General features: G+C 39.5%; 1 protein-coding gene across 11 annotated transcripts in view; it reads left to right on the top strand.

Moving 5' to 3' along the window:
- The first annotated feature begins 3,829 nt into the window (after window positions 1-3,829).
- IRAG2 (inositol 1,4,5-triphosphate receptor associated 2) overlaps window positions 3,830-25,617 on the top strand; it is a 109,385-nt gene continuing 87,597 nt past the window's right edge. For 6 of the 11 annotated variants that reach the window (XM_086401698.1, XM_086401697.1, XM_086401696.1 and 3 more), the window contains exons 1-6: window positions 5,370-5,505; window positions 13,741-14,339; window positions 15,782-15,895; window positions 22,294-22,477; window positions 24,307-24,386; window positions 24,478-24,556. In XM_086401698.1, the coding sequence (XP_086257824.1) occupies window positions 13,775-14,339; window positions 15,782-15,895; window positions 22,294-22,477; window positions 24,307-24,386; window positions 24,478-24,556 (1,022 nt within the window). In that variant the 5' untranslated portion in view covers window positions 5,370-5,505; window positions 13,741-13,774. The other 5 variants (XM_086401689.1, XM_086401692.1, XM_086401690.1 and 2 more) reach the window with 5 other exon arrangements.

The following is a 25,617-nucleotide window of genomic DNA, read 5'->3' as shown; positions in this document are numbered from 1 at the left end:
TAATTTAAGGTATTATGCCCTTCGTGTAAAGCTGCATAGCAACCATATTGGGCTATGGAAATTACAATGACGATGAAAAGAATCTCTAAGTGTGTATCAGTCAGGATCCCTTAAGAAACAGATGGCACATTTTTTAAAGGGGAGACAGAAAAGAATTTCAATCCTGAAGATGTGGGTAGGATTAAGGGAAATAATGAGGAGTGGGGAGCACCCCATGGTGCTGGCATCCTGGATCTAGGGAACCTATCCTAGCAAGGGCTAAGGTAGGGACGCTCAGAACCAGGTGAGTACTGTCACTTTAAGAGAGGGTTGCCTGGAACTTCCTGGTGGTCCAGCGGTAAAGAATCTGAATTCCAGTGTAGGGTACACCTGTTTGATCCCTGGTCATCCCTAGCTGGGAGCCAAACTCCCACATGCTGAGGGGCCACGAAGCCCACTCAGTCTAGAGCCTGTGCACAGTAACAAAAGAAGCCTTCGAGCTGCAACTAGAGAAGCCTGCACCTGCAACTCAAGAACGTCCCAGTGCTGCAGTGAAGACCCAGTGCAGCCAAAAGAAAAAAGGGGGGCTGCCTGACAGGTGCCGTAGAAAAGCACGGACCACCGTCAGACAGGGCTGGCAGGGTGGGATCCAGGAGAAAAATATTCCAGGCTCTTTCTGTTCATGCCTATTTTATGCAGGTGCCTGGTACTAAGTTCAATGGGAAGTCAGAGGGCAGCGAAGTCAGACTGATGCCATCCACAGAGGCCAGTCTGCTGGAACACAGAACAAGAACAGGTAGGTCTTGCTTTAATTCAGGAGGATTAACTTGGGAGGGCAATGGGTGATTGTCGTTCAGCTAATACATATCTTGTAATATCTCCAGGGCCTTCATTTTAACCTGCCTCCAAAAACATATTACCAATTTTTCTTCCAAAGTATTCACTTCTGTGTCCCCTTTCTTTTAGAATGGAACCCATAAAATCACTAATATTTCCAATCCCTTTCTTTCTGGGACAGTATCTTTATGAAAATTGGCTTCCTGAAGACACTGCCTTTGCTTAATAAAGCTTAATTAACAGAAACCAATTAAAAGACAATGGCACCTAGAACCTAAGGGCGCTACTATAAGAAACAGTGCATTTAAAAAATAGTGCATTTTACATACAGCAGGTTTTAAAAAGTAAAACATATGTTATGGGGACTTCCCTGGTGGTCTAGTGTTTAAGAATCTCCCTGCCAATACAGGGGACACAGGTTCAATCCCTCATCCGGGAAGATCCCACGTGTCATGCTACAGCTAAGCCCGTGAGCGGACACTACTGAAGCCCTCGGGCCCAGAGCCTGTTCTCTGCAAGAAGAGAAGCCAGCACCGTCAGAAGCCTGCACAGGGCATAGTGAAGAGAAGCCCCTGCTTGCTGCAACTAGAGAAAGTCCATGTGCAGCAACAAAGGCTCAGCGCAACCAAAATTAAATAAAGTAATTAATAATAACATTTTAAAAACGTATGTTACATTTGACCATGCTTCTCATGAAGGAAGATTCCACTATCTGGTTTTCTTTTTTCCTTCCTTCCTTTCTTCCAATAGTGCCCCCTTTTCCCTCCAATCTACTTTTGACCAGAATAAATGAGTCCCGTAGATCAACCAGAGATTAACTCCAGAGATCCTGCTACTGGGTAATGTCTAACAACATTAAAGACCGCTTTAAAGGGACTTCCCTGGCAGTCCAGTGGTTAAGGCAGTTAAGACTCTGAGCTTCCACTACAGAGGGCATGGGTTTGATCCCTGGTCAGGGAACTAAGATTCCACATGCTGTGCAGGGAGGCAAAAAAAAAAGTATCATTAAAATTTTTTTTAAAAAAGATTGCATTAAAGAGGAGATGTTATTTAAATATATATATATTTGCCTATTTACAAAATATTTAATTTTCTTGAAATGTTATTTTGAAGAGTGGGGATGGCATTTCTTAGAGGTTCCCTAATTATAGCGAGACAGTTCCTTTCAGGTCTGGCAATATCAGAGGCCCTCTGGTCAGACCCACCTTAAAGGGAAATGATTTAGAGAGGAAACAATATGTTTCAGTCCTAACAGTAGTTTATTCAAGAGTCAAAGCTCCGTCTTGACTTTCTGGGGTAAAGCCTGTATTTTATCCCTTTGTACTCCTTCATGTGTTAACAAAACATATTTTCAGGGCTGGAGAAAATATTTACACTGTGCTGTCACTTCAGTCCCGTCCGACTCTGTGACACTGTGCATTGTAGCCCGCCAGGCTCCTCTGTCCATGGGATTCTTCAGGCAAGAATATTGGAGTGGGTCGCCATGCCCTCCAGGGGATCTTCCCAACCCAGGGATCGAACCCATGTCTCTTATATCTCCTGCATTAGCAAGTGAGTTCTCTACCACTAGTGCCACCTGGGAAACCCAGAGATGTTTGGTTATATGCAAATACTGTGCCATTAAAAAAAATGACTTGTTTATTTTTGGCTGCCTTGGGTCTTCACTGTTGTGCACAGGCTTTCTCTAGTTGTGGCTAGCAGGGTCTACTCTGTGGTGGTGTGTGGGCTTCTCACTGCAGTGGCTTCTCTTGTAGAGCATAGGCTCTAGGGCACAAGGGCTCCAGCAGTTGCAGTTCACGGGCTCTAGAGTACAGACTCAGTGGGCTCAGTAGCCGTGGCGCACGGGCTTAGTTGTTCCAAGGCATGTGGGATCTTCCCCAACCAAGGATCAAACCCATGTCCCCTACATTGGCAGGAGGATTCTTAACCACTGATCACCAGGGAAGTTCCTATGTCATTTTATATAAGAGACTTAAGCATCCACAGATTTGGGTATCCAAGGGGGTCTTGGAACCAATCCCTCATGGATACCAAGAGGCTATTGTATTGTTAGAATCAGCCTAAGGCAAACAATAATAAGTGATGGAATAAATAAGTGAAATAATACGTGATGATATAACACATTCATCTGATTCATTGATGAGCCACCGGAATTTTATTCAGGTTTTCCCTGAATAAGTTCAGGCTGCTCGTTTCACTGCTCTGGGAAATATCACGTATGATACATTCATTTGGAGAAGGAAAAAAGAGTTGAGTTTGCCAGACAGGCGATATAGTCTAGTGGATTCAGAATTTGAATATTATTTCTGGCTCTGCTGCTGTCTTTCTTTATGACTAGGAGGAAAATCTCTCTGGGTGTTGCTAGTTTCGGTATCTGGGGATTGATAAGAAGATCACAAGCAGGGATGTTATAAGAGAGTTTATTTCATGGGAAATTAAACAGAGCAAGTCTGATGAGAGACATGGGTTTATTAGTTATTTCTTTCTAGTGCTATTTTGTGTTTTAAGAGGACATTTAATACCTGAACAAATACACTGAGTTTCAGAAAATGTATCATATGCATGTTATTTCATTTAACCCTTGAAATTAACCCAGGAGGTCATTCAGAATAGGATGCAGTTTCAGGGAAGAAGAAACTGAAACACAGAAAGTTACTTTGTCACAAAATGAGTGAGCAGGGACATCCCTGGTGGTCCAGTGGTTAAGATTTTGCCTTCTATTGTAGGGGATACAGGCTTAACCCCTGGTGGGGGAAATAAGATCCCATATGCCTTGTGGTCAAAAGCACAAAAAGCAGACAAAAAAAAAAAAAACCAGAAGCAATATTATAACAAATTCAATAAAGATTTTAAAAAAACAACAAAAAGCAAAACCCTAATGAGCAGAAAAGCTCATTGGCCCAGGTTATTTGAATCCAGAGCCCTAATTCTTAGCTACTACCTTTCTCCCTCTCACCTGGGGACAGAGATAATGATGACCCACAGGAATAGGAGTATATATATAAATCTTGATATACCAAAAATAGATTTTCAGAGCACCCTATGCAGGGGAGGGGGGAAGGGGGAGAAGAGGGGATGAGCAGGAAATCACTGATGCTAAGGTCTGAGAAGCATGTGATTAGGGCCTGTGAGGCCTGGCTGGAGAAGCCCGGTGAGTAGTAAGCAAAACTGCCAGTTTGAGAAAAACGTGTTCCAGGTTTGACGCTTCCAGTTTTACGTTTGGAACCCAGGTTTTGGTTTGCTTTTCTGTTGGTTTGTTTTGTGGTGAGTTTGTTTTGTTCTGTTTTTAAGATGCTTGTCACAGCTGAGTATCATTTCCTTGGATGGGAAATGACACTATATGAAGTTTTATTTATTTCTGAATCTGCCTGTATGCTCCCTACCTAAATCTACATTTTTTCACTACTCCAACCCCTCCCACCTTTCTCATGGTTCCATCAGACTGTGTACACAGCGCTGGTAAAATAACAGGCTCAGTCTCACCACTAGGCTTCACTCAGTCTCTCCCCACCTCACAGGTGTGTCCACGCCCCTATCTTTGCATAATACTTTATTATTTAAAGCCCGGCATATGTCCCAGCTACTTTATAATGGCTTCTCAACCCACACGGAACACACCCTATCCTGACCTCCCATGAAGCTTAATGTTCCACTCATCTAATTCTTTGCTTAATTTTTGCACTCTGCTCAATTTATATGCTGAGTCTCCCAAACCAGGTCAGATCTCGTAAAAGACACGATGATTAATAGCACTGATGTCTGAGAAACTATACAGCATTTGGCCAAATAGAAGCATATGAAATTTAACTTAAAAAGTGACTTTTCCTAGTATGAAGATATTAATAATTAAACAATAAGCTTGTTTTTAGCATACATTTTATTATTAAAAGCTTTGAAATAATATTGTCTCTTTTAGACTTTCATGGGCTTCACAAATTTTAAATATTTTGCAATGTCTACTTGATATTTCTGTTACAATTTTAAAATTTTAAATATTTAATAATAACCATGGTATGTACTCAATAACTTGTTTTGTACATTCTTTTCTAAGTGGAGAGATTCATTAAGCCAAGACAGCATAGAGCTGAATAGAAGTGGCAAAGAGAAGGGAAATTGGACTTGTCAATGGGGCTGCAGTTTGATATTTAGTGGTATCCCATTTTAAGTGTTAGTTGCTGGCTTGAAAATTCTTCAAGAAAGTCTTTGAGCAACAGGACAATTCATTTTCAATAAGACTTCCTTCCTACTTCATTGATGGAATTAAGGCTATACATTGTGATTGTTTTTCCTGTTTTCAGACCTAACCCCAGAAACAGAAACAATGGTAACAAAAAAGCTGACTTTCCCCGATTAGAGAGTATATTCGGATGATCTTTATTTTTGTAGTAACACGGGATGACGGGATGACGTGTTAGTGAGCACACCAACATGGCACCCATCCTCTCCCAGTAGTTGACCGCATCCTCCAATGTACCTTTCCTCACACCCCTACTCCTGTGGGCCTGGCTGAACCCCGGAGGCAGGTGTAGCTCATGAGGGGCTTCCCTGATCTCCAGCCTTTGTCTCTCACCTCGCTCGGTACCACTCTGAAGACAGCTCCACCCACATCATCTGGTCCTGAGGGCCTCTCTCTCCATTCCGAGTTTTCAGAAGGTGGTTCTTGGATGCTGGTGAAGGGAAAGTAAGGTGGTGAGTTTTCCCCAAATAATTAAACTTCGGCTGATGGTGGCTCTTAGTCATTGAAGGTCAAGAAAATCTTCCTCTGAATGGGGCAAAAGCAACTTCAGCCGTCGCTAAGTTCTAACCTTCAATTCAATGTGTCTGTTGTGAATGAGACAAACCTCCAAAATTGATATAACAGGGTTCAGTGGAGCTCTTTGAAAGTTTGAAACACTTCTAGGAAAAAAAACCCAAAACACTGAAATAAATTGGGAGAAAAAGCTGAGTGGCTAAAAGTGATAAAGCTAGTTTCCCTTAAAATGTTGCTTTGGAGATCCCAGAAGTGTTTTTTTGAAGGCTTTTGGATAGGTTAAAGCACTGAATTGTTGTTTCCAGTCTTGGCTATTTGGAATGTGTGTTAGGAGAATGTAATTTTGTGGTTTTGTTGACTGTAAGAATGTAGGAGCACCTGAGTTCTTGGAGTTAAGATTTACCATAGATTTTCCCCCTGGTCTCTGAGAAGAAAACCAGACTTCATATAATAAGAACTGAAACAGAAGAACACAGTTTTCAGAAGCATAATGTGTGACTGTGCTATTTCAGGAATTGTTCCAATATGAGATGTTTATAATAAGCTTGGTATGACCCAGCCAAGGAGCTTAATATAACAAGGTTAACTGAGTGGTGGGAGGAGAAGGTTCCAGCTTGCAATTATTAGTAATGAAAAAGGTTTGCAGATGACAGTCTCACTGAGCATTTACTAAATCTGGGACTTGTGGTTTGCAAATCATTTTGATTAACAGCTGCTACCATGTATCTGGAGAGGGCAGGAAAACGTGTTGCTATTTTATCACATTAAATACTAGTCAAAGAGAGACTAAAACAGTGTAATTTGGCAAAAATAAAATTTACTGATTGAGTAGAAATCCATGCTCTGCTCTCCCACTGGGCTGCTAAAGATGAGTTTCCCGGGAACATCTCAGTGAACAGATGTTTCTTCTTATGTGTTGATGAAGAGTTTACTGGCGTCTGATTGTTACTGAAGGAATCTTTTGGTAAAAGGAACCCCTTTTTTATCTATCTACATATATACTTATATTTTTTACATACATTAATTAAGGGCTTTGCATTAATTAAGCCACCAAGTGGGACTCACTTGGGTGAGTCATGAAGGATTTCATAATTAAGTAACAAATGATTCTTAAGCCTACTTGATCTTAAGTTTCGAAGTTCAATGTTCAAGCAATAACTATTAATAAAGGGAGAAAAAATTTAAATGGTTGGTGAAGAAAAGATAATTACATTATCCACATAATCTTTCTTGAGTCAGAGTTTGATTCAGAAGGCTTCCTAAAATTCTTCAAGGATGCTATTTTTGTATCTCTGTATAAATCTTAATGTCTTTCTTTGAGAAGAAATCCAACAGTTTCTTAGTTATTGAAGAATATGGATATTGAAAACACAAATTATGCTCTAATATTATAAGTTCCTATGGAAGAGGAGATATTATCTATATTACACATACATGGTGAATTTATTCTAATCTATTGAAGACTTCTTTAGGAAGTCCAAACAGATAGGTTAGTGTGGGACTCTGTAGTTACATCACTGATGAAAATAACCTTACTTTAGATAAGAAACCATGTTTGTTTATAGATGTTGCTATGCATCAGAGGCTTTTAATTATTGCTTTATAGTTTTAGATCAGAGAGATGATTGAAAAGTGTTGAATCAAGACCTTGAATAGGGGCAACAAGGCAATTCAGGCAATAATAATAATGACACTCATTCTAGAAAGGAGGACAATGGGTCATAAGTCAAACAATAGGAGAAATAAATAAAATTAGTGAAATAACTTGTTTGGATAATCTCTAATATTATTTTATATTACATTTATCTAATGTAAACTCAGAAATATGCTGTAGGAATATATATCTGGATATAGATGTAAATATATAGATATAGGAAATGGAATATAGATATATGGAATAGAATAAATGTAAATATACAGATATAGGGAATGGCATCCAGTCCCATCTCTTCATGAAAAATAGATGGGAAATAATGGAAACAGTGACAGAATTTATTATTTTGGGCTCCAAAATCACTGCAGATGGTGACTGTAGCCATGAAATTAAAAGATGCTTGCTCCTTGGAAGAAAAGCTATGACCAACCTACACAGCATATTAAAAAGCAGAGATATTACTTTGCCAACAAAGGTCCATCTAGTCAAAGCTATGGTTTTTCCAGTAGTCATGTTTGGATGTGAGAGTTAGACTATAAAGAAAGCTGAGCAACGAAGAACTGATGCTTTTGAACTGTGGTATTGGAGAAGACTCTTGAGAGTCTCTTGGACTGCAAGGAGATCAAACCAATCAATCCTAAAGGAAATCAGTCCTGAATATTCATTAGAAGGACTGATGCTGAAGCTCCAATACTTTGGTCATCTGATGCAAAGAACTGTCTCATGTGAAAAGACCCTGACGCTGGGAAAGATCGAAGGTGGGAGGAGAAAGGGACAACAGAGGATGAGATGGTTGGATGGCATCACCAATGCGATGGACATGAGTTTGAGTAGGCTCTGGGAGATGGTGATAGACAGGGAAGCCTGGCGTGGGCAGTCCATGGGGTCCCAAAAAGTTGGACATGACTGGGCAACTGAACTGAACGGAGGGAGTGGACAAGGGATTTTTGAGTCCACTTCTTAATTTTCTGTTCACAACCTTAGATTTAGCAAACAATATATATAGCATTATGCATAGCACATGCCACATAATAGATGCTCTAATTTTTCCCTATCCTTAACTCCCAAACTAGAATAACCCCTATTATATTCTCTCACAGCCCTGGCACTTTTCCTTCCTAGTGTGTAATTATTTATTATTCTAGGCTTTAGGGTTGCTAGATTTAACTAGTTAGAACTGCCAGATGCCCAGAGAAATTTGAGTTTTAGATAAACAACAGATAATCTTTCAGTATAAGTTTTTCCTGTGCAACTTTTTGATGCACACGATGTACTTATACTAAAAAAATTAGCCATTGTTTATTGGAAATTCAAATTTTATTTGGCATCCTGGGTCTTTTTTTTTTTTTTTTTTTGGCTGCATCGGATCTTAGGTGTAGTGGCATGCAAGCTCACTTGTCCTGTGGCATGTGGGACTTTAGTTCCCAGACCAGGGATCAATCCCTAGTCCCCTGCACTGGAAGGCAAATTCTTGCACGCTGGACCACCAGGGAAGGCCTGGGCATCCTAGATTTAATCTGGCAGTCTTCGTAGCTTCCTTCTTACATGTGCATCTCTCACAGACCAAAAGTTTTAGGAGAGCAGATATTCTGTTTTGCTCATGATCGTACCCCCTGTTTCTACTAGGTTTAGCACATTTTTAGGTAGCACATTTTTAGATATTGATTGAATGCCTAAAAGGATGAGTGGTATAGAGTACAATGAAGGTTCAGAGAATTTAAAAATAAAACAAACCAATGGAATTTCTACAGGTGTACCATCTTTACATAGTATTCAATCAACAAAACAGATAAATAAGGAAATTCTTCGTAAAAGACAGACTCCAAGCACCTGATTCTACAAGTACAATTAACCTTCAGTTTTTAATTTTCATTAGTACTCTTTCAAAGATAGTTATTGAAAGCAAGTCAGACTTGTATTTTTCAGTGTTATGGCAGATTGCAGTGGATCTAAAACTAAAAAAAAAAATTTGGACAGGATGGACAGGAGATATTTCCATGCCATATATGGAGAAAGTGGCACAAATTTTGAAATCTTGATCATCACATCTTACTTATTGAACTCCCACAAATGTTCTGCTCTATATTAGAAAAAGCAAAACAAGTTAATCTTGTGAAGCTCTGTTAGCTCATGAAGAGCCAGTGCCTTAAGTGTGCTTTTTCTAAGGTTTGGTTTAATAAACCATGGAGCAGGGCTTGCTTAGGTGAGTCATGGAAGTTTAGGAAACAGATGGTAGGAGGAGAAAAATGCCTCAGAAAAGCAAATAGAAATGTGGTGTCTTATATGCTAGGAACATTCATCTGGACCCATCACAGATGCCCACGAGTGAAGCCTTTCACTGGGGCTTGAACAGCAACCCACGCTGAGGTTCACAGATGTTCCCATGGAGATTGATGGGTCTGGGAGTCTGAGGTTCCAGTTCTAGGGCTTCTATTAGCCTCAGGCTCAACCTGTCCCTGATTCACTGGCTGTTGAAGAGTAAAATAGTCACAGTACATTGAGAACACTGACAGATACTTCACTGTTGTTCATTCGCTTAGTTGAGTCTGACTCTGTGCAACCCCATGGACTTCAGCATACCAGGCTCCTCTGTCCTCCACTTTCCCCCAGAGTTTGCTCAAATCCATGTCCATTGAGTTGGTGATGCTACCTAATCATCTCATCCTCTGCCATCCCCTTCTCCTTTTGCCTTCAGTCTTTGCCAGTATCAGGATCTTTTTCAATGAGTCAGCTCTTCACATCAGGTGGCCTAAGTATTGGAGCTTCAGCATCAGTCCTTCCAATGAATATTCAGGGTTGATTTCCTTTAGGATTGACTGGTTTAATCTCCTTTCAGTTCGAGGGATTCTCAAGAGTCTTCTCCAGCACCACATTTTGGAAGCATCAATACTTCAGTACTCAGCTTTCTTTATGGTACAAAGCTCACATCCGTACATGACTACTGGAAAAACCATAGCTTTGACTATATGGACCTTTATTGGCCAAGTGATGTTTCTTCTTTTTAATACGTTGTTTAGGTTTGTCATGGCTTTCCTTCCAAGGAGCAAGCATCTTTTAATTCCATGGCTGCAGTCACCATCCATAGTGATTTTGGAGGCCAAGCAAAGAAAATCACTGCTTCTCACTTTTCCCCCTTCTATTTGCCATGAGGGATGGGACCAGATTCTGTCTTAGTTTTTTGAATGTTGAGTCTTTAAGAAGGTCGTTAATTGACATGGGGAAGTCAGATGGCTCCTGCCGTGTCCCCCCCACAGTCAGCTGTAGATGTGGAATGCCAGGCAGGCTGTCTTCTGTCACTACTGTTGCTTCACTTCCAACCTCCTAGCTGAGCAATAAGAAGCTCCCATTTGGCCAGGGGAAATTTTCCAGAAAGAGTGGTAGCTACAAGTCTTTGAGCCAACACTCACTATAGCTAGGGAACAAGTCCACAAGCCTCGTGGAGTATCAGTGCTGCCAACAGTAATGTATTGAGAATCTAAAAGAGAATCACACCATGACTTTTGTATACAAGAATTAAAAACATTTTTGAGGAGGCAGTGAGTATACACATTTAAAACAGCCCAAGAATAGAAGGCAAAATCTAATTAAATGACAGAATATACAGTACAATTATACATCCTTGGAGAGAACAGAAAGAAAGCTTGAGTCAAGTGCATATACACTGATTCCAGAATTTCAGTAGGAGAATGTGTTTTAGGCTTGACATTGAAAGATTAGCCTTGAATAGAAGAAACGGAGTGGATTGCAGAGTGACAGCATAAAGATTCAAAGATGATTGTTACCTTGAATGGTGAAGGGTTCTGTTGATGGAAACTTCTTTAGGTGGAACTGGTGGCAATTATCTTGAGGTACAATGAACCAGACTGAGATTTGGAGCATCTTCTTCCTAGTCTTTCTAAATGCCCCTTTGTTCATTTTCTGTTAGGGGACTTTTTAAAAAGAATCACAAATAGAAGCTTTTTTAAAATTTTTATTTATTTTAATTGGAGGCTAATTACTTTACAATATTGTAGTGGGTTTTGCCATACATTCACATGAATCAGCCATGGGTGTACATGTGTTCTCCATCCTGAACCCCCCTCCCACCTCCCTCCCCATCCCATCCCTCAGTGTCATCCCAGTGCACGGGCCCTGAGCACCCTGTCTCATGCATTGAACCTGGACTGGTGATCCATTTCACATGTGGTAATATACATGTTTCAATACTATTCTCTCCAGTCATCCCACCCTCACCTTCTCCTACAGAGTCCAAAAGTCTGTTCTTTACATCTGTGTCTCTTTCGCTGTCTCGCATACAGGGTCATTGTTACCATCTTTATAAATTCCATATGTATGTGTTAATATACTATATTGGTATCTTTCTTTCTGACTTACTTCACTCTGTATAATAGGCTCCAGTTTTATCCACCTCCTTAGAAAATAGACGTTTTTGTTAAGGTTCTAGAAATAATAACTTTTAAACTCTTTGTAACTATTCAACTATTTATAACTATTCAATTTATTGTAACTCTTTGCATAGATTAAATGTTACCAGTTTAGGCACAATTTTGGATTTATTTCCAAGTTCTTTAGTTGCTGTCTTATAAGAAGTTGAGATCATGCTTTTTAAAGGTGCTACCATTAAACAAAATTCTGCTGAAGTCAGACACTCCTTGGCACAGATCTTAGAGATGTTACCATTAGCAAGTTACTTGACCTTTTTGAGCCTTAATTTTATTATCTGTGAAAAGGGGATATTTCTACACATCTGACAGGGCTTGTGTGAAGTTTGGACATTATATATGCAAGATACTTAAAGAGGTATTTATTAAGTTCTCAAAAGATAAGAATCAGAGTAGGTACTCAAATGGGAGCTTTCATATCGTCACTATCATCATATTTGATGTATAAGTGAAGAGCAATGTTGTCTACCCTCTCAAGCAAGACTGCATGGGTTCAAATGTGGACTCTAGCACTTATCTAAGCTGACTTTGGGTGTGTCCCTTAATCTCTTTGTGCCTAAAAAAGGAGATAATTGCAGTACTTGCCTCATAGAGTTGTTTTAAGATACGATGAGTTTGCAGCACTGTTTATAATAGCCAGGACATGGAAGCAACCTAGATGTCCATCAGCAGATGAATGGATAAGAAAGCTGTGGTACATATACACAATGGAGTATTACTCAGCCACTAAAAAGAATACATTTGAATCAGTTCTAATGAGGTGGATGAAACTGGAGCCTATTATACAGAGTAAAGTAAGCCAGAAAGAAAAACACCAATACAGTATACTAACGCATATATATGGAATTTAGAAAGATGGTAACAATAACCCTGTGTACGAGACAGCAAAAGAGACACTGATGTATAGATCAGTCTTATGGACTCTGTGGGAGAGGGAGAGGGTGGGAAGATTTGGGAGCATGGCATTGAAACATGTACAATATCATGTATGAAACAAATCGCCAGTCCAGGTTCGATGCACAATACTGGATGCTTGGGGCTGGTGCACTGGGACGACCCAGAGGGATGGTATGGGGAGGGAGGAGGGAGGAGGGAGGAGGGTTCAGGATGGGGAACACATGTATACCTGTGGTGGATTCATTTCGATATTTGAAAAAACTAATACAATATTGTAAAGTTTAAAAATAAAATAAAATTTAAAAAAAAAAGATGCAATGAGTTGATACATACAAAGAACTTAGTACTTTGCCTGGATCATGGGAAATACTTCCTATTTGTTAGCTATTATTTCTAGAAATTTGAGTCCCAAAGTTAAACATGTGGAAATCTGTTTAAAGCAATTGTTTAAATAACAAAGACCTACAGTACAGCACAGGGAACTATATTCAATGTATTGTAATAACCTATAATGGAAAAGAATCTGATAAAGAACATATGATATATCTTAAGTTGCCCAAAAAGTGCATTTGGACTTTTCTGTAAGATGTTACAGAGAAATCTGGATGAATTATTTATTTGTTTGTTTGTTTTTGGTTGTGCGGGTCTTTGTTTCTGCATGCGGACTTTTCTCTGGTTGCTGAGAGCAGGAGCTACTCTCTGGTTGCAGTGCTTGGGCTTCTCATTGGGGAGGCTTCTTCTGTTGTGGAGCACAGGCTCTAGGCTGTGTGGGCTTCAGTGGTGGGCTCAGTAGTTGTGGTTCCTGGGCTCTAGAGCACAGGCTCCATAGCTGTGGTGCACGGGCTTAGTCGCTCTGTGACGTGTGGAATCTTTCCGGGCCAGGGATTGGACCTGTGTCTCCTGCAGGTGGATTTTTATCACTGAGTCACCGGGGAAGCCACCAAACAAACTTTCTGGCCAACCCAATGTATGCGTAACTGAACCACTTTGCTATACGCTTGAAACTGACACAACATTGTAAATCGACAATACTCTGTTTTTTAAAGCAATTGTTGTAAAGACGGTGGTTTAAAGACATCTTGATCCCCCCAAAGTTGGTTTGGGAATAAATAGCCCATTGCTCCATTATTGTTAGGACAGTGTTAACTGAAAAACATGTCTATATTTTGCCTGTACTTTAGCCACTTCCTCTGTCTCACTGGAGGAAAGTCCGCAATGGCCTCTGCAAAGAAGGTAGCTGAGAAGCGGCATAACCCTGTGGAAAGCATCTGTAGAAAACTGCGAGCCATCCAAAAGAGAGAAGACATTTCTGATCCCATCCGACAGATTATCAAATACCAGTCTAGCAGTTTTGACAGCCCACAGACTAACCCCAAGAAGGATTTTGAAGAGGTACTGAAGAAAATGATGGCTGCTCACGTCCCTCTGCTCGACACGCTCTTCTTGAGTCCTGAGAAAGATGGCACCTTCACTTCACAGTCTCAGATAGTGTCTCCAAGAACCCCATCCATTTCTCATCTCAGCTCTCCTGAGAATGCAAAATACTCACTTATCCTCGCAAGTTCTGAAAATATCTCAAGGCCAAGATCACAGAGCTCCCAGAATTACACATCTTTGACACCACAGATCATGAAAAGGGAGCTCTTTGCTAACAAGGATTTGACTAACTATTGTAGTGAAAATGATTTTAGTACCTTAGCACTTGATTTTGATTCCACCTCTGATCAGAGCTCTACTCCTCAGGATTCCGTGGTGAAAAAATTATCTCCGAATGAAGAGGGTAAATATTTATCTTTTAATGTTTGTTCTTCCAAAAAAGCAAGGAGCATATGACTCTGAGAGTGCCTGATCTAAAATGAAGTATGAAACTTGATGGAAGCATCCATCTTTCCCTTAAAATTTTCTTTCTCTCAACAAAAATCTTATATCTGCAACATCAGTATTTTCTATGCTTTCAAATATAAACCTGATAGCAATTCTAGATTATATTTTCAATCATAATCATGGATATTTTTCTACTGACCTGAAAACAAACTTTCTCCTGGGCAAATTAGAATGTCATGATAGAAATACGTAGATACATGGGAGTTAAAATTCATATACTTCCAACGTGCCTTGCTGAAAATTAACATTTTAACATTTTTCCCTCTTTGTATGTGAGAGAAACATGTAAGAAAGTGTAGCGGCAATAAGGTACACCAGGAAACAATGCAAATTCTGTAGGCCAAGTTCAATGAAATTTTGGAATTCTATTTAGGGAATTGCTTACAGAATCCCATGTATGATAGATCCTAAAAAGCAATGTAAAATGATACATTTTCTGTATAGCTAGTGTTTACTTTCCCTCTGTTTTCTTTAAAATATTCTTATTTGTGTTAACACTATTTGCTTTTTCACAGAGTGCTTTTTTTTTTTAAAACAGGTAAAGATAGCTTTATTTCCCCCAATTGCATTATATTAACTGAAACCTATCCATTCTGGCACATGAGTTTCTTCAAACATATATTCTTCATAGGACTAAACTGTCTTAATCCGTTGAGCACCTCATTATATTATACCACTGCCTTCACAGTGCCAGAAGTTGTAAGCAATATAACTAAAGTAATATCCAGAAGTAACAACTTTTTTACTACAAATATTTGCATACATTTCCTTGTATAAATGTTCACTTGTCATCAAAAATGCAAAATTAATTTTATCTATTTCACTGTTCCAGTCATGTCAATCATTATTAACCTGTCATAGAATTGCACAGTGGTAATACCTTAGAGATGAAGGTACCAGAGCTGGCAAGAATAGGGATAACACACTGTAGCCCGTTCAACTTTCTCTATCGACTCTGCCAATGAAAAGTACCTACCCGCATAACAGAAATGAATCTCAATTTCGCCTTCTCTCTCGCCTCACAGAGTGCTTTTACTATCACAGGACAATAAAGCTCAGTTTCTTCTTCATCTTCTCTCCTTTTATTCCACCTTTGTAAAACTTGAAAGGAAACATGAATAATTAAAGATGCTTCAAGACCACTTTTTTCTTGATCTATTCATGTTAAGTAACCAGTATTGTGGGCTGCTCTTTATTTTAATATTTGAAACATAACCATATACGTAAAAATATATGTTAGTCACTCAGTCAAATCTGACTCTTTGTTAAAATTAAAATAGTAACTAAGCATGTTAGCACATAAAAGCATCTGGATTTGCAAACTTTTTCTTCTGATAGGGTGGAAACAAGGAACTGATGATGGCAAGGAAGATGTAACCTCTAGCAACACCAGGACCTATGAAGAAGAGTTGCTTAGGAGTATTTTTAATATATGTGACTCCAAACGCAGAGGTTAGTTGAAAGTTTTCTGCTCAGATTTTCACTGATACTCATCCACTCGTGCTTTCTGTTGTGAGAGAAAGGGAAATGGTTTCTGTGTATCTGTGTATCTGTGTCCGTACATATGGCAGGTGCAACCTAATTTGGGAGGGGCGATGGCTATTTAGAGTCTTGAATGATTTTACTGAGTTTATCATCAATTTTACCAGCTGCAGTCATTGACTGGAACTATTTACATCTCATAGGTGTTGCCTCACAAGAAATACATACTTCATATAAATAAAACCGCTGTACAAATTTAGCTCCAATTTTTGTCAATTTTAGATTTTCACTTCTGTTTTTCTTAGAGACATGCTTTTTTTAAAATTTCCGCAAGTAATGTTTAGCATGTCAATGGTTCATGATCACTGTAACAAAATTAATAATATGGAGAAAAGAAAGGAAAAAAGAACTCATCTGTTATCCTGTTTCCCTGAGTAACTGCTGTTAATGACTCATAGTATAACCTGCCCCCACAAATTGCTTGGTCCATATGGTTTCCTTTCATTTGGATTAAAACTTTTTTATTATAGAAACTTTCAAACATATACAGAAGTGGAGAGGATATTATGACCGTTATGTATATGTCATAAATAATGATGTCTCATTTTTCCTCCACTCCACTCTGGATTGTTCCTGTTGTTGTTCGGTTTCTAAGTTGTGTCTGACTCTTTCTGACCCCATGGACTGTAGCCCGCCAGGCTCTTCTGTCCTCCGCTATCTCCCACTAAGTCTGGATTGCTGCTAAGTTGCTTCAGTCGTGTCCAACTCTGTGCGACCCCATAGACGGCAGCCCACTAGGCTCCTCCATCCCTGGGATTCTCCAGGCAAGATCACTGGAGTGGGTTGCCATTTCCTTCTCCAATGCATCAAAGTGAAAAGTGAAAGTGAAGTCACTCAGTCGTGTCCGACTCCTAGCGACCCCATGGACTGCAGCCTACCAGGCTCCTCCATCCATGGGATTTTCTAGGCAAGAGTACTGGAGTGGGGTGCCATCGCCTTCTCCGAAGTCTGGATTAGTTTGAGGCAAGTCTAAGACATATTATTTTCTCTGTAAACATTTCAGTACATTCAAAAGATAAAGACTGATTTTAGATACAGCTATACAAAGTCTTTTAAAATTTTTTATTTTTAACATATTATTGGGGTATAATTGTTTTCGATATTGTGTTCATTTCTGCTGTACAGCAAAGTGAGTCAGCTATATGTGTACACAGATACCCTCCCTGTGGAGTCTCCCTCCCACCCCCACATCCCACCTCTTTAGGTCACTGCTGAGCACTGAGCTGAGCTCCCGTGCTGTACAAAACTTCCCACTAGCTGTCTATTTTACACATGTACAATGTCATTTTTATGACCAAAAATGTAACGTAATTTTTAAATATCAAATACCTTACCAACATTCAAGTTTTCTCATTTGTACGAGAAATTTATGTTTTCCTAAACAGTTTATTTGTTTAAATCAGTATCCAAGAAAGGGTTGTTCATTGTTATTGGTTATCTGGCTTATCCCTCTGTTCCTTTTTCATTCTTTTTATATTTTAAGTTATTTGTTAATGAAACTGGCCCTTTTATCGCCTCATTTTCTCCAATCTGAATTTTAGTGGTTGTGGGGCCATAGCAATACAACCTGTTTTTTGTCCCCTACATTTAGAGGCTTGATCAGGTAAATGTTTTATATCTGTTTTTGGGCAAGACTCTGTATAGATAGTGTATTTTGTATTTTTTTTTTTGCTACGTCAAGTGGCAGGCATGTGGGATCTTAGTCCCTTGACCACGGATCAAACCCTCACCCCTGCATTAGAAGCATGGAGTTTTAACCACTGGACTGCCAGAGGAGTCACAGTATATGTAATTTTATCAAAAGACAAAACTATTTGAGAGTGAAGGCCTAGATTTATTCTTTCATTAGATGATATGAAGGTTAGTAGTTTATCATTCCTTCTTACTTTATCAACTGGAATATCTATAAAGAGAAACTCTATGCTGCTTATCAGTTTTATAAGGCTGTGGCTGAGTCTTGTTTCCCAAAGGAAAGGCCAGATAAAAGTTTGATGGTGTTTCTAATTGAAAATAAACTCCAGATACTGTGTCTCTTTACCCTGAAGTACATCAGTATGTATTTCCTACAAAGAAGAACATTTGCTTGCATAGCTGCAGAACAATTATCCAAATTAGGATATTTAACATTGATATGATACTGTTATCTAATTTAAATGTCTGTATTCAAATTTTGTCTATTTCCCCAACAATATTCTTTATAGCTTTTTTGTTTCCTGGTCCAGGATCAAATTCAGAATCACACACTGTGTTTAGTTTTCACATCTCTTCAATCTCCTTTTATCTGGAGTAAGTCCTCAGATTCCTTGCCTTTTATGACTTTGAAAGTTTTGAAGACTATATGCCAGCTACTTTGTAGAATGTCTGATATTTCCTCTTGTTTATTCAGGCCGTACATTTTCGCAGGCACACTACAGAAATGATGTTATGCTCTTCTCAGTACAATATACCAGGATTTTTAACTTTGATCCCTTGATTAGTGTGGTGTCTGCCAAATCTCCGTCTTGTAAAGTTACTATTCTCCTTTGTAATGTCTGTACAAAATGAATCCGTTGATCTAAGAAAGCAATGGAAAATTTTAAGCCAAAGTGAGGACTATAATCCAGGAACAGCCTTTCAGAAAACTCGGAGAACCATTCTACCTGTTAAAAGTCGGAGCACATGTTTGAGACAGAAGGCTGTACATTAAATGGTGTACATATTATTAACGGTTTACACAATCTGGATCTAAGCATATAAGGTGAGTAGTGAGTCATGGGTCATCCTAGCTCCTTATAAGAAGGAAGGTTATCTTTTTAGGGGTTGTCTTGTTGATGCTAGGATAATGTTGCTCTTTATGGTTGAGCAGGTATTTCTGCCGATGGGGATGTTTGGTTGATGCAAAATGCAGATACACAATGCATAGTAGAGGGGAGAGGGGAGGACAAAGAGCAGAGAAAATATTTAGTGCTTAAGTTTTCCTCGACTAGCCTTAACAGTTTCATCTGTGGCTTAAGTAGGGAATGATCTGCTTTAGGTGGCAGAATTCGTTTCTTGCTCTTATAGGACTGAAGACTTCAGAGTCTTGCTACTGTCAGCGAGACAGTTTCTTGCTAGTTGCACCTCTGAATATAGGAAGCCCCTAATATGGCAGATTTTCTTCTTCAAAGCCAGCAAGGGAGTGACTCCAGCAAGATAAAAGTTTGAAAGTATTAGTAACTAAGTTGTGCCAACTCTTTGGAGACTCCATGGACTATAACCCACCATGCTGCTCTGTCCATGGGATTCTCCATCCAAGAATACTGGAGTGGGTTGCCAGTTAATTCTCCAGGGGATCTTCCTGACCCAGAGATTGAACCCAGGTCTCCTGCATTGGTAGGCAGATTCTTTACTGCTGAGTCACCAGGGAAGCCCTAGCAAGATAGGCACTGTGATCTCATGTAAGTTAATCACACAACCATATACATGTATATCCTGTCCCCTTTGCCATATTCTACTGGTTAGAAGCAAGTCCCAGATCATGCCCACACTCGAGGGGAGGAGACTACACTAAGGTGAAAGCATTAGGAAGCAAGGATCATAAAGGGGAAGCCTGGAGTCTGTCCACCTCACTGCCACAGTATGGTTGCAAAAAATGGTTTAAGGCCTTTTTTTTGGTCATTATTTTCTCCTTAAGTTATATGCAATATATTCCCTAAGTGTAAGTGGGAATGTTTCCAGCTTGCTTTATAATCTGCTTTTTCTTACTTAATAATTTTGAGTACTTGTCTATGTCAATAATATATATTTTCTCTGTACTCTAGGGGGATGTAACATAATATATTTAAACAATATGTCTCAATTGGGTATTTTTTCTCTATTATGAAAAGCACAAAAATAACCATGATAAACCATAATGAACATTCTTATAGCAAAACATTTACCTGCACTCTTAATTATATCGGTAGGATGAATGGGACTTATTTATTCCTGGTAAGCCTCTCTGCATGGACAGGATTTAAGGAATTGTTTCCTGGAAGAAAATAAGGAAACTCCATTAAAGGGAGATGGGAGATGTATTAGAAACAGAACCAACAGGGTGTGTGTGTGTGTAAAATATATAAAGAGATATAAGGAATTGGGGCTTCCCTGATGGCTCAGTGGTAAAGATCCATCTGCAATGCAGGAGACACAGGAGATGCAGGTTCAATCATTGGGAAGATCCCCTAGAGAAGGAAATGGCAAACCCACTCCAGTATTCTTTCCTGGAAAGTTCCATGGACAGAGGAATGTGGTGGGCTACAGTCCACGGGGTCGCAGAGTCAGACATGACTGAGCGTGCAGGCCCAAACGCACAATTATAAGGAATTGGCTCATGTGATTATGGAGGCAGGCATGTTCGAAGATCTGCAGGGTGAGTGAGCAAGCTGAAGATGGAGTCCCAGAGAGCTTATGATGGTTTCCTTCCAGTCAGTGTCCAAAGGCCTGAGAACCAGGAGGCAACCTGTCCAAAGGTCAACATCTGGAAACTGAAGAAGAGCTGATGTTTCTGTTCGAGTCCAAAGTTAGGAAAAAAGAGAAGTCTTGGTTCCCAGGCAGTCATGCAGGAAGAATTGTCTCCCATTTGGGGAAGGGTCTGCCTTTTTGTTCTATTTAGGCCCACTTGCATTAGGGGACAGCAGCCTGTGTTAGTCTACCAATTTAAATCTTAATCTCTTTCAAAAACACCCTCACAGAAACAACCAGAATCATGTTTGACCACATAACTGGGCACTCTGTCGCCCAGTTGAGTTGACACGTTAAAGAAACATCTCAGGAGATCTTTCTGGTTTTGAGGTATAAGATCAGATTTAGAGCTTTAGTGGAGGAAAATGAGATATAGGGTATTCTTTTTGACTTTCCAACTCTCCAATTATGCAAACAGGAGTAAAAATTATTCTTCTAAATAACTATTAAAATTTTATTTCCATTTCTTTGTGTCACAACCTAATGACATTTTCCATTAAATTAATGCATTCTTTAAAGTCATTCAGTTTCCTTTACAGCTCTCTTTTCCTAATGATGTACTAAGCTTATTCTTTTATTTTTTTATTAAAAAAATTTTTTTTTCAAACATTAGTGTCTCTTCTTACCTCCTGGGGTAAGAATCTTCACCCTATCAAACTTCACCATATCCAACTTCTACTTCCTTTTCCTTCCCTCTTTAAACTGCTAGCCCAAGGCAGGCCCTAGTTAAGAGTAGAAAAGATGTCTTATGCTTGAGGAAGACTGGTGTGTCAATTACTAACAGTCTGTATGACTTTAATTTCTGAATGTGATAGTAGGGCTTATTATATCCAAGAATGACTTTTCCACTCCTCCCTCTCCACTCCAAAGAGTCAAACTACTTACTTGAGGCTGAAAATTTCACCTAGGGCCAAGGAAATCCTTCCTTCACGAATGCTTTTTTAAAATATTTATTTATTTTAAAATATTTATTTACTTGGCTGTGTCAGGTCTTAGTTGAGACAGGCAGGATCTTCCCTGTGGCTCATGGGCTTCTTCAGTTGAGGTGCCAGGGCTCAGTAGTTGCTGTAGCTCGAGGGCTTAGTTGCTCCACAGCGCGTGGGATCTTAATTCTCTGACCAGGAATTGAACCCAAGTCCCCTGCATTGGAAAGTGGATTCTTAACATTGGATCGCAAGGGAAGTCCCCACTAACTGTTTTTTAAGGAAAGAATGGGAGAGAAAAATAAAGTGGCATTTTTGACCACTTCCCACAAGTGATTATTGATTACATCTGTGTGTGTGTGTGCGCGCGTGTGTGCGTGCACACGCTCGCTCAGTTGCTTAGTCATGCCTGACTCTTTGTGACCCCCATGGACTGTAGCCCATCAGGCTCCTCTGTCCATGGGATTTCCCAGGTAAGAATACTAGAGAAGGTTGCCATTTCCTCCTCCAGGGGACCTTCCCAACCAAGGGACTGAATCCTCGTCTCTTGTGTCTTGCATTGCCAAGCGGATTCTTTTATTGCACCATCTGAGAAGCCTATTGATTACATAAATCTTTCCTATTTGAATCTCACAACTCTGTGTAGTAGGCATCATTTCACAGATGAGGACACTGAGGCTCAAAGAGACTGAGTGATTTCCCCAGAGCCACACAGCTGATACAGTCCAGAGCCGAGATTTGACCCTAGTCGGTTAGACTCCAACCTTAAGGCCAGTGCTCTACTTTATGACATCAACTCAGCAGGATTGCGAGGGTTATAAGGCACATTTCCAGGACCCAAGGGACTTGAACGAGTTAAGCACCTCACTAAAAAAAAAATCTTTTGCCACCTTTAAAAACTAACTTGACTTTCTTCTTCCTAAGGTTTAGTCAGAGTCACCAAAATAATAGATTATCTGAGACAGACAACTAGTCAAGGTTCTGAAGATGATGACCTCGAGGAGCTATGGATCATGCTTGATCCTGAAAAGAGAGATGTACATGTGAACCTGGAAACCTTCCAGGCCACTGTGAAGGAATGGATGATGACTCACTGCAGAAACAAATGGTAATCATAGTCCCAGCAGGATGCGTTTTCAGGTTCTGATTTAACAATTGATTACAATGAATGTTAATCACTGTTTTTTGCACTGATAGGAAATATTATCTGATAGTATCTTACTATTAATCCAAGAAATGAAAATCAAGAGAACATATTTTGTGCATCAGTTTAACAAAGGTTTAGAGGAATGACTCTATCCCGTGTTGTCAGGGAGGGTGGAGAAATAGACCTTCTCCTTGTTTATAATACTGCAAGTTGGCACAGCTTTTCAATGGCAGTTTAGGAATGTATGGCTTCCCAGGTGGCTCAGTGGTAAAGAATCTACCGACAATGCAAGAGACGCAATTTGACCCCTAGGTGGGGAAGATATCCTTGAGGAAGAAAATGGCAACCCACTCCAGTATTCTTAACTGAAAACCTTCATGGACAAGAGGAGGCTGGCGGGCTGCCGTCCATGGGGTTGCAGAGAGATAGACACGACTGAGAGACTGAGCACAGCACGAGCATCAGAGCCTTAGAAATATGCAATGTGGTCAAATTATGTAACTTCAGGAAAGACAACCAATTGTATACTCTAATGTATATGCAGAATGTTGTTTATGATTATGATAAATGTAAGCAAACCAAATATTTAATAGTAGGTGGTTGGACAAATAAATGATAATACTTCCATACTAATTAGTCACTCAAAATTACAATTAAATAAATATTTGACAGGAGAAATATTCATATGTATTAATTTAAAATAATTGGCCATAGATCTGTGTATGTAGTATACTCCCCTATTTGTTGAGAAATAAAAATATGCACAGGAGAAAGTGGGAAGGAATATATTCCAAAATGATTTTCTTTGCATGAAGACCTTAGCTTCTTTGTCTTATTTTCTTATGAATTTTCTACTTTTCCTAAAATATTTAGACTTGATTGTATAATACAGATATCAATAATCCATGGGTAAAGTGGAGTGAGGGCAAAAGAGAAAATTTATTTTTATGACAAATATAAAGGAAAAGAAAAAGAACATGGGAGATATAAAAGAACAAAGACTCAGAAATGGTGATGGGTGCGGATCTATTAATAGGAATATGAGAGTGAGGACTGAGCTATTCTGCTCAGTCATCTTCTGAAAACATCTCATGTTGAAACACAATAGGATGTAAGTACTAGTCTAGAGGCTTTGGTAGCTGCTCCGAAGAGATTATCTAAGGGTTTGGCAATTGCTAAGATTAGGCAGCAAAACTGAAATCATAATACAAAGACTCTCGGAAAACAAATGGTTGAAGTGTTAATATGTTTATTTGGGGTGTCCTGGGCAGAGGCCTGTGTATAGGGTTCTCCAAATTTTAGGAATGATATGCTCCAAACTACAATTAGTTCAAGTTCAACTTAGTTTTTCATGAGAAAGAGAAAAGAGCACCTTCAGTGTGCCCCAAATTATTAGCTGTTCATGCCTTTCCCTTCCTAATTCTCTAAGGCCCAATGTCTTGCTACCTCTACAAGTGTCCACTTAGTCCTCCAAATCATGCCAGCTTCCTAATCCACTGAGGCTCCCATTGCCTAATTATAGCTATGTGCATCATCACCTACTTACTTATGCATTCATATTCTTTTCTTCATGTTAGATTAAAGTTTATAGGAGGTAGAGACAACATGTTTCTTTTCTATGACTCTGTTTAAGAACAGTGTTGGGCTCCAAATTGTGGCCAAATGGATAGATGGTTTTAAAATTCAGAAAGACCACCATTAATAAGAAAATACAGAACACATCTGAAAAATTGGCTAAGCTTTGGTTTGACAAGGAATTCTAGCTCACTGGTTTTGTTTTTTGGCCACAGGGAAAGAGAGAATAGTGGATCAAGCAGCACAATGGTTGATTCTGCTTTTGAACAGGACAACATAAAATCATGTGAAGCAAGTATGTATGTGTTTCTTTGGGATTGTTCTGCCAGTTTAGTGTGATTTGGAGAAATGGATTTTTTAATAAAACTTTCTTGTGTGTGTTTCAGTTAAGATGACCACAGATAAAACAGATTCTTCATCATGGAACTTCAAGGGGTTGGGTGGAGACTTGCCTAAAGGAGTCTTGTAAGCATTCTTACTTGTAATGTTTTCTCAAGCGCCTCAACTTTTCTTATGGATTTTCTTATTTCATAGATCTATGTATTTTATTTTATTTCTGGGCTTTCCTGCTGTCTCCAACAGTAAAGAATCTGCCTGCAATGCAGGAGTTCATTTCAGTTCATTTCAGTCACTCAGTCGTGTCCGACTTTTTGTGACCCCATGGACTGCAGCACACCAGGCTTCCCTGTCCATTACCAACTCCCAGAGCTTGCCCAAACTCATGTCTATTGAGTTGGTGATGCCATCCAATCATCTTATCCTCTGTTGTCCCCTTCTCCTCCTGCCTTCAATCTTTCCCAACAGTAGGGTCTTTTCCAATGAGTCACTTCTTTGAATCAGGTGGCCAAAGTATTGGAGCTTTAGCATCAGTCCTTCTAATGAATATTCAGGACTGATTTCCTTTAGGATGAACTGGTTTGATCTCCTGGCAGTCCAAGAGCCTCTCAAGAGTCTTCTCCAACACCACAGTTCAAAAGCATCAATTCTTTGGCACCTAGCCTTCTTTATGGTCCAACTCTCACATCCATACATGACTACTGGCAAAACCATTGTTGTGACTAGACAGACCTTTGTTGGCAAAGTAACATTGGCAAAGCAATGCAGGAGACCTGGGTTCAATCCCTGGGTCTGGAGAATCTCCTGGAGAAGGGAATGGCAACCCACTCCAGTATTCTTGTCTGGAGAATTCCATGGACAGAGGAGCCTGGTGGGCTATAGTTCATGAGATCTCAAAGAGTCAGACATGACTGAGTGACTAACACTTTCAACTTTTTCATGTATTTTATTTACGGTAAAGTCACTTAGCTCTGCTTGTGTGCATGTGTGGTAGGGCTAACATAATTTATTTTTAACTCTTAGCTATTATATCCTAATTGCATTAGAAGTAGTTTCACTAGGAACACAAATTGTGAAAGATTATGAAGTGTCACATAAATAAGCATTTTCTTGCTCATGAAAACTTTATTCTTCTTTGACTTTGTGTTTTCCACGCACGACAAGTTCTATCATACGTAGAATTATGACAT

Source organism: Bos grunniens, chromosome 5 (assembly GCF_055505025.1).
Source record: "Bos grunniens cultivar Pamir isolate PY7600 chromosome 5, Bosgru_T2T1.0, whole genome shotgun sequence".
Lineage (NCBI taxonomy): Eukaryota > Metazoa > Chordata > Mammalia > Artiodactyla > Bovidae > Bos > Bos grunniens.
Note: the sequence above shows the minus strand (reverse complement) of the source record. Positions and strands in the feature narration are given on the sequence as shown.